The sequence below is a fragment of the Xenopus tropicalis genome, chromosome 2 (assembly GCF_000004195.4).
Source record: "Xenopus tropicalis strain Nigerian chromosome 2, UCB_Xtro_10.0, whole genome shotgun sequence".
Taxonomy (NCBI): Eukaryota; Metazoa; Chordata; class Amphibia; order Anura; family Pipidae; genus Xenopus; species Xenopus tropicalis.
In genome coordinates, this window is record NC_030678.2 from 8470030 (window position 1) to 8480149 (window position 10120).

The 10120-nt window shown below is 40.8% G+C and overlaps 1 protein-coding gene across 1 annotated transcript; it reads left to right on the forward strand.

Annotated features, from left to right (window-relative positions):
• The first annotated feature begins 697 nt into the window (after window positions 1-697).
• Window positions 698-9111, forward strand: tff3.2 (trefoil factor 3, gene 2). The gene is made up of 3 exons (XM_004918207.2): window positions 698-829; window positions 6650-6796; window positions 8901-9111. Exons 1-3 carry the CDS (start codon window positions 757-759, stop codon window positions 8912-8914), a joined length of 234 nt encoding a protein of 77 aa, XP_004918264.1. The 5' UTR covers window positions 698-756; the 3' UTR covers window positions 8915-9111.
• The last annotated feature ends 1009 nt before the right edge of the window (window positions 9112-10120 follow it).

Genomic DNA, 10120 nt, shown 5'->3' on the forward strand with positions numbered 1-10120 from the left:
GGGGATAAAAGACTGGTTGTGCTGGGCCTTCTCAAAAGCTTTCATTGCAGGGGGGCCCAAGTTACGCCACTGGTTAGTCCCTGCTTTAATGTGATTATTCACTAAAATCATCTCATATGGCACTAAAAAAAAGTGCTACTTGCCTAGAGAGGCGACTGCTATATAAGGGCCTATACAGGGGCATTTTTTTGTTTATTTTTGTCTAATATTTAGACTTTTTAGGCCATAGGGAAAGGCCCAGCTAAGGGTTTTGTACTAACAAAGGGTAGGGCAGTGTAGCACTAAATCCCCTATACAATTGTAATATTGACACTTTAGTCCATGTATACACCCGCCTCCTAAATTTATGCTGGATGTAACATTCTTTTGAGAAAATAAAATATGAAAAAAACTCCCTTTTCATAAACAAGAAAAGAATTCGGTGTACTTAGCCTTTGGTTGTTGATTTATTGCCCTTAATGACTCAGGACTCCCTACTGGTGTTTTCTAACCCACAATACATTTTCTGTGTAATTCTCGCAGCTGATTGATAACCCACACAGGTAGCAACAATGCCGCTGCCACAATAACCAATATAAAATATATGTACGGTGCCTTATCTGCGGCTACAGACAACTGCACTTTGTCACGATATTTTAGTCATGTATAATTCCACCTATAATAAGGCAGGAGTCCCTCCCAGACCTTATCTGAAAGCAAATAACTCTGAGGATATATAATAACCCCCATAGTTATCCCTTCACACGAAGACCTACCATGGATTACAAACTGGTTTCCTTGTTGGCCCTGATCTTGGCAGTTGGGATCAGCAATGTGGCAGCTGAGTTTAGTAAGTAAATGGGCTGGGGGGGTCATTGCCTAAAAACAGCTGCATTGTGGGTAACCGTACGTCTTTCCTTTGTGGGATTATATTGGAATTCTCATACATATTTCTCTAAATGTTCTCCTATGGTTGATGGAGTTAAAATCTGTAGCTGGTTAATGGAGATCCCTATGATTGTCCTGGTCCCACTGGAGAGCCCAGGGCTGTTCCAGTTTCTTCTTCTGGGGTTTATTGACTGTAAAAAGCAAAATTATTTAGAGATATTGTGACCTGGGCCCTAGTGACTGATACTCTCATTGGATTTCAGCAGAAAAGGACCTTTTTGTTGTTGATTATTATGTTCCTGGATGCTCTTTTTTTGTGTTCTACTCACCCACCTTCTTTGTGACTTTTTTGTGGGAATTTTTTGTGTTTGTGTTTTATTTTAAAAATCCCCTTTACAACAACACAGAGCACAAAATAAATGCAATGGCAAGTTCATTTTAAGTACAGTGCCAGTTTCCTATATAATACCCCAGAACACAGGGCAGGATAAATGCAGTGCTAATTTCCTATATAACGCCGCAGAACACAGGGCAGGATAAATGCAGTGCCAGTTTGCTATATAATACCCCAGAACACAGGGCAGGATAAATACAGTGCCATTTTCCTATATAATACCCCAGAACACAGGGCAGGATAAATGCAGTGCCAGTTTCCTATATAATACCCCAGAACACAGGGCAGGATAAATGCAGTGCCAGTTTTTCTATATAATACCCCAGAACACAGAGCAGGATAAATGCAGTGCCATTTTCCTATATAATACCCCAGAACACAGGGCAGGATAAATGCAGTGCCAGTTTCCTATATAATACCCCAGAACACAGGGCAGGATAAATGCAGTGCCAATTTGCTATATAATACCCCAGAACACAGGGCAGGATAAATGCAGTGCCAGTTTTTCTATATAATACCCCAGAACACAGGGCAGGATAAATGCAGTGCCAGTTTTTCTATATAATACCCCAGAACACAGAGCAGGATAAATGCAGTGCCATTTTCCTATATAATACCCCAGAACACAGGGCAGGATAAATGCAGTGCCAGTTTCCTATATAATACCCCAGAACACAGGGCAGGATAAATGCAGTGCCAATTTGCTATATAATACCCCAGAACACAGGGCAGGATAAATGCAGTGCCAGTTTCCTATATAATACCCCAGAACACAGGGCAGGATAAATACAGTGCCATTTTCCTATATAATACCCCAGAACACAGGGCAGGATAAATGCAGTGCAATTTTCCTATATAATACCCCAGAACACAGGGCAGGATAAATACAGTGCCATTTTCCTATATAATACCCCAGAACACAGAGCAGGATAAATGCAGTGCCATTTTCCTATATAATACCCCAGAACACAGGGCAGGATAAATGCAGTGCCAGTTTCCTATATAATACCCCAGAACACAGGGCAGGATAAATGCAGTGCCAGTTTTTCTATATAATACCCCAGAACACATAGCAGGATAAATGCAGTGCCATTTTCCTATATAATACCCCAGAACACAGGGCAGGATAAATGCAGTGCCAGTTTCCTATATAATACCCCAGAACACAGGGCAGGATAAATGCAGTGCCAATTTGCTATATAATACCCCAGAACACAGGGCAGGATAAATGCAGTGCCAGTTTTTCTATATAATACCCCAGAACACAGGGCAGGATAAATGCAGTGCCAGTTTGCTATATAATACCCCAGAACACAGGGCAGGATAATACAGTGCCATTTTCCTATATAATACCCCAGAACACAGGGCAGGATAAATGCAGTGCCATTTTCCTATATAATACCCCAGAACACAGGGCAGGATAAATGCAGTGCCAATTTGCTATATAATACCCCAGAACACAGAGCAGGATAAATGCAGTGCCAGTTTCTTATATAATACCCCAGAACACAGGGCAGGATAAATGCAGTGGCAGTTTCCTATATAATACCCCAGAACACAGGGCAGGATAAATGCAGTGCCAGTTTTTCTATATAATACCCCAGAACACAGGGCAGGATAAATGCAGTGCCAGTTTGCTATATAATACCCCAGAACACAGGGCAGGATAAATACAGTGCCATTTTCCTATATAATACCCCAAAACACAGGGCAGGATAAATGCAGTGCCAGTTTCCTATATAATACCCCAGAACACAGGGCAGGATAAATGCAGTGCCAGTTTTTCTATATAATACCCCAGAACACAGGGCAGGATAAATGCAGTGCCAGTTTGCTATATAATACCCCAGAACACAGGGCAGGATAAATGCAGTGCCAGTTTTTCTATATAATACCCCAGAACACAGGGCAGGATAAATGCAGTGCCAGTTTGCTATATAATACCCCAGAACACAGGGCAGGATAAATGCAGTGCCAGTTTCTTATATAATACCCCAGAACACAGGGCAGGATAAATACAGTGCCATTTTCTTATATAATACCCCAGAACACAGGGCAGGATAAATGCAGTGCCATTTTCCTATATAATACCCCAGAACACAGGGCAGGATAAATGCAGTGCCATTTTCCTATATAATACCCCAGAACACAGGGCAGGAGAAATACAGTGCCATTTTCCTATATAATACCCCAGAACACAGGGCAGGATAAATGCAGTGCCAGTTTCTTATATAATACCCCAGAACACAGGGCAGGATAAATACAGTGCCATTTTCTTATATAATACCCCAGAACACAGGGCAGGATAAATGCAGTGCCATTTTCCTATATAATACCCCAGAACACAGGGCAGGATAAATGCAGTGCCATTTTCCTATATAATACCCCAGAACACAGGGCAGGATAAATACAGTGCCATTTTCTTATATAATACCCCAGAACACAGGGCAGGATAAATGCAGTGCCATTTTCTTATATAATATCCCAGAACACAGGGAAGGATAAATACAGTGCCAGTTTCCTATATAATACCCCTGAACACAGGGCAGGATAAATGCAGTGCCAATTATATAGACATCCCAGAACACATAGCATGTTACACACAGTGCTAATTCCATTAATATTGCCCCCATAGCATATGGTAGTATAAATATAGTTTCAATTTAATGAATAAATACCCCAGACCTAATGGCAGGATAAATACTGTGTCAGTTTAATAAATAATAACCTCAAAACACATGGCAGATAAATGCAGTACCAGTTAACTGAATAATAACCCCAGAACTCATGGCATGTTACACACAGTGCCAATGCCATTGATAATGCCTCCAGAACACATGGCAGTATAAATACAGCGTCTATTTCATAAATAATAACCCCAGAACACATGGTAGTATAAATACGGCGTCTATTTAATAAATAATAACCCCAGAACACATGGTAGTATAAATACGGCGTCTATTTAATAAATAATAACCCCAGAACACATGGTAGTATAAATACAGTGTCTATTTAATAAATAATAACCCCAGAACACATGGTAGTATAAATACAGTCTCTCATTAATAAATAATAACCCCAGAACACATGGTAGTATAAATACAGTCTCTATTTAATAAATAATAACCCCAGAACACATGGTAGTATAAATACAGTGTCTATTTAATAAATAATAACCCCAGAACACATGGTAGTATAAATACAGCGTCTATTTAATAAATAATAACCCCAGAACACATGGTAGTATAAATACAGTGTCTATTTAATAAATAATAACCCCAGAACACATGGTAGTATAAATACAGCGTCTATTTAATAAATAATAACCCCAGAACACATGGTAGTATAAATACGGCGTCTATTTAATAAATAATAACCCCAGAACACATGGTAGTATAAATACAGTGTCTATTTAATAAATAATAACCCCAGAACACATGGTAGTATAAATACAGTCTCTCATTAATAAATAATAACCCCAGAACACATGGTAGTATAAATACAGTCTCTATTTAATAAATAATAACCCCAGAACACATGGTAGTATAAATACAGTGTCTATTTAATAAATAATAACCCCAGAACACATGGTAGTATAAATACAGCGTCTATTTAATAAATAATAACCCCAGAACACATGGTAGTATAAATACAGTGTCTATTTAATAAATAATAACCCCAGAACACATGGTAGTATAAATACAGCGTCTATTTAATAAATAATAACCCCAGAATACATGGTGGAATAAATGCATTGCCAACAAGCATAATACCCCTATTTTGTAGGAAATTAATTGATTGGTTTAGAGATGCTTAGTCCATAATCTCCACCCTCTCTACCCATAACTGTAAATATAACAACCATCAGTATTTTTTTTTGATAATCTACCCTGTTATCTCTGTGTATTCATTCATTTATATAGATCATAAGTATTTCGGGGACTTATAAATACTGAGCTCCAACGCCTGACACTTTCGGTACTGTGACTTCCTTGAGTATTAGCACGGGGGCACCCTCTGCCCCACAACTGCAAACACAACAACTAAATGCAAAAATGTGCGGTGGGTTTAGGTTTAATATCTAGTACTACTACTAACAGTGCTTAGAGAGGCGAAACCCTGATGGAGAAGGACCCTGGGATTAACATTAACCTTCAAATGGATGTATATCAGTGAGTGCCAATCCCTACCATATGCTATTTTATGATATGAGCATGGGCGTCTGTCCCTTTTCAGTTGTTTTAGTACAGGGGAATCCCTATGTTCCATAGTTTTATGGTATTTCTCTGTACAGGCTATGAGCAAACTTAGGGGGCTGTTCCTGCAGAATTGTGCTTAGTACAGGGGAATCCCTATGTGCCATAGTTTTATGGTATCTCTCTGTACAGGCTATGGGCAAACTTAGGGGGCTGTTCCTGCTGAATTGTGCTTAGTACAGGGGAATCCCTATGTGCCATAGTTTTATGGTATCTCTCTGTACAGGCTATGAGCAAACTTAGGGGGCTGTTCCTGCAGAATTGTGCTTAGTACAGGGGAATCCCTATGTTCCATAGTTTTATGGTATTTCTCTGTACAGGCTATGAGCAAACTTAGGGGGCTGTTCCTGCAGAATTGTGCTTAGTACAGGGGAATCCCTATGTGCCATAGTTTTATGGTATCTCTCTGTACAGGCTATGAGCAAACTTAGGGGGCTGTTCCTGCTGAATTGTGCTTAGTACAGGGGAATCCCTATGTTCCATAGTTTTATGGTATTTCTCTGTACAGGCTATGAGCAAACTTAGGGGGCTGTTCCTGCAGAATTGTGCTTAGTACAGGGGAATCCCTATGTGCCATAGTTTTATGGTATCTCTCTGTACAGGCTATGAGCAAACTTAGGGGGCTGTTCCTGCTGAATTGTGCTTAGTACAGGGGAATCCCTATGTGCCATAGTTTTATGGTATCTCTCTGTACAGGCTATGAGCAAACTTAGGGGGCTGTTCCTGCTGAATTGTGCTTAGTACAGGGGAATCCCTATGTGCCATAGTTTTATGGTATCTCTCTGTACAGGCTATGAGCAAACTTAGGGGGCTGTTCCTGCTGAATTGTGCTTAGTACAGGGGAATCCCTATGTGCCATAGTTTTATGGTATCTCTCTGTACAGGCTATGGGCAAACTTAGGGGGCTGTTCCTGCTGAATTGTGCTTAGTACAGGGGAATCCCTATGTGCCATAGTTTTATGGTATCTCTCTGTACAGGCTATGAGCAAACTTAGAGGGCTGTTCCTGCTGAATTGTGCTTGGTAGAGGGGAATGCCAGACTGGTAATCTTTACCTAATATTTTGCTTTGTGACCCACTGTTTGAAGAGGCTGAACCCTAAATACACTATACGTATTTTGTCTCTACCTCAGCTGCTGCTCAGTGCGAAATTGAACCCAAGGCACGGATTAACTGCGGCCCCCCCGGCATAACCCCCATCGAGTGCAACACAAAAGGCTGCTGTTTTGACTCCAGCATTGTCGGTGTGATCTGGTGCTTCTACCCCAAGGCCGAGCAAGGTAATATCATTGCAGTAATGAGTCCGAAATGGGACCATGGAGTGAAATAGGGGCAGGGTATGTACGTAGGCATTTATTTATATAGCCGTATTAGCTCCCATTATACAAACACAGGGAATTTAGTGTTTGGAGAAGGTTTTTAACCCATAATGGGACATTTTCCTTGGAAAACCAGCTTCATTATGGGGGCCCAGGTTAACCCCTGCTGTGCTGACTCCACAACACAGGCATTCCCAACAATTCAAAACACCCAACAATTCAGCATAGTAATTAATGGGGGAATGTAATATAGGTCGCCAACGGAAACGACAGTTGCAATGGGACAAAACGCGAATAATTTTACCTTTGCGCACATATAAAATACCATTTGCCCCCCTGGCGACAGTAGCTTAGCGACTGCAAATTTTTTATTTGTACCTATAAAAAAAACAATGAAAAAGTCGATTCTTTCCCACAAACATTTATCTTCAAGCATGTCTTAAATATCTGCAATAAAAATTCGCAATTAGCGATGAGCGAGTTTTTTCACCAGACATGGATTCGCAGCGCACTTCCGCATTTCGCCATTGGCGAATTGTTTTGTGAAACTTTAGTGAAAATTCACAGCGCGTCAAAAAAAAAATCGTGGTTGTGTCAAATTGGGCGCAGTCATGTAAAAAAAAAAAAAGACGCGGACAACAAACGCGTTTCGCTGATTTTTCACCGTTCCGCGAATTTTACGGTGAAGCAAAACGGGACAGATTCGCTCATCACTTATTACATTGCCCCTAAAGAGTTTTCCTCTGTAACGTTGCCCAAAAGGAGCCAAAGGTTTAAGGGTCCCAATGCCTACAGAACTGCTTATAATAAGGAGCTGCTGGAATCTTCTCCACGGTACTTTGGTACCATTATTCCTGTAGGGACAGTACTTGCACACACAGGGTCGGTCTTATAAACTACGGGGCCCAACTGGGACCATTTTGTCCCCTACACAAGGTGTTGGCAGCTGGCACAGGGTTCCAGGGCTGGGGGGGCAAATAGTCCCTGCCTCTCGCTCTGTGGCTAATGGTATAGCCCTGCCTTTTCCCCTCTCTTTCTCTTGTTCCATTCCCCCCCCCCCATTATTCCTGTAGGGACAGTACTTGCACACACAGGGCCGGCCTTATAAACTACGGGGCCCAGTTGGGACCATTTTGTCCCCTACACAAGGAGTTGGCAGCTGGCACAGGGTTCCAGGGCTGGGGGGCAAATAGTCCCTGGCTCTCGCTCTCTCCATGTAACTGATGGTGTAACTCCGCCTTTTCCCTTCTCTTTCTCTTATTCCAGTGGCCCACAACATTTCATGGCACAATGTGACCCCCAAGCACTGGGCACTAACACTAAGGCGCTGATTTACTAAGACACGAATTCGAATCCGAATTGGAAAAATTCCGATTGGTAAACGAACATTTTGCGACTTTTTCGTATTTTTTGCGATTTTTTCGGCGACTTTACGACTTTTCGGAAATTATCGCGACTTTTTCGGTACCAATACGATTTGCGCGAAAAAACGCGAGTTTTTCATAGCCATTCCGAAAGTTGCGCAAAATCTTGCGATTTTTTCGTAGCGGTAAAACTTGCGCGAAAAGTCGCGCCTTTTCCGTAGCGTTAAAACTTAAAAGGCGCGATGTTTCGCGCTTTCGGAATGGCTACGAAAAACTCGCGTTTTTTCGCACAAATCGTATTGGTAACGAAAAATCGCAAAATACAGATCATTACGAAAAAAACGCAATCGGACGCATTCGGCCCGTTCGTGGGTTAGTAAATGTGCCCCTAAGCATTCTATATATAGAGTGATTATTGCCTGGGAAGCTTTATGTGCTTATTCTAGGCTGCCAGTTCATTCTTCAAAGCAAATACAAGTTAGCACAGAGTAAGTGGTGAGAGACATTGGGGGGGCCCAGTCAGCCCAGTATTTTATTTTTTTTTACTTTACTTCTCCTTTAATAATACACCTGTGTCAGCAACAGGCTCCATTAATTGCCTGGAAATTATTGACAATATTGTGCATTTAGTTAACTATATCATTTATTGTTTGTATTGTTTATTATTTCGATTCTTAATTAATTTCTTTTTCACTTTACAGATTGTTTTATATGAAAATGACGGGCACCGCCGGCAAATTCTGAATAATACACCTCCCTTCAAGCTTCAGCGTTATTTTCTTGAAACAAACCTGGAATTAAACCGACACTTCCCAGCCCGTGTCCCCCAAACCCCCCTGCATGGAACCCCCCATCTCTGTATAACACTGCCATTCTCACTGTTTATTAAAGAAAAACACCCTCTGCCTCCGAGACCCTGTCATTTTATCCCTTTCTCTCCGTGCCTCTGGGGTACCAACCAATTCTCTTACTTTTGGACTGTTGAAATGTCCTAAAATGATGATATTTCGCGGCATATTCTATTTTGTATTTTTTTCGTGAAATTAACTTTTTTTTGTTAAGTGAAGTACAAGTCTTCCCACTAAAATACATGATACAGGTATAGGATCCATTATCTGGAAACCGTTATCCAGAAAGCTCCGAATTACGGAAAGCCTTTCTTCCATAGACTCCATTTTAATCAAATAATTAACATTTTTAAAAATGATTTCCTTTTCTCTGTAATAATAAAACAGTACCTGTACTTGATCCCAACTAAGATATAATTACCCCTTATTGGGGGCAGAACAGCCCTATTGGGTTTATTTCATGGTTAAATGATTCCCTTTTCTCTGTAATAATAAAACAGTACCTGTACTTGATCCCAACTAAGATATAATTACCCCTTATTGGGGCAGAACAGCCCTATTGGGTTTATTTAATGGTTAAATGATTCCCTTTTCTCTGTAATAATAAAACAGTACCTGTACTTGATCCCAACTAAGATATAATTACCCACACTGGGTCAGTGCTATAGACATAGAATTTTGAATTATTTCTCAGGGGTGACAGGTCCCCTTTAAATACTGAATTAGGTTCATTTGCATTGTACTTGGTCAGATGAAGAGCTCCACCATCCCAGGGTAAAGGGCTACGAGGAACCCCAGGGTCTGTGGTACGAGGCTATGAAGGCCATGGAGAATTCACAATCCAGGCACGTAGTTCTATGTAGTTCCAATGGTGTTAATTCTGGTAATTCTGTGGTTACATTTATTGTCTGACATAAGCTAAGGGTCCAATGTAATTCAGCCAATCCCCAGCAGGTGGCATCAGGGGATACGTTTTTAAAAGGAAAAAACCAAAAAGAACATTCAGACCGTATTGTCTCATTAAATGGGTTGTTCACCTTCAAATTAAGTTTTTGTATGATGTAGAGAGTCGT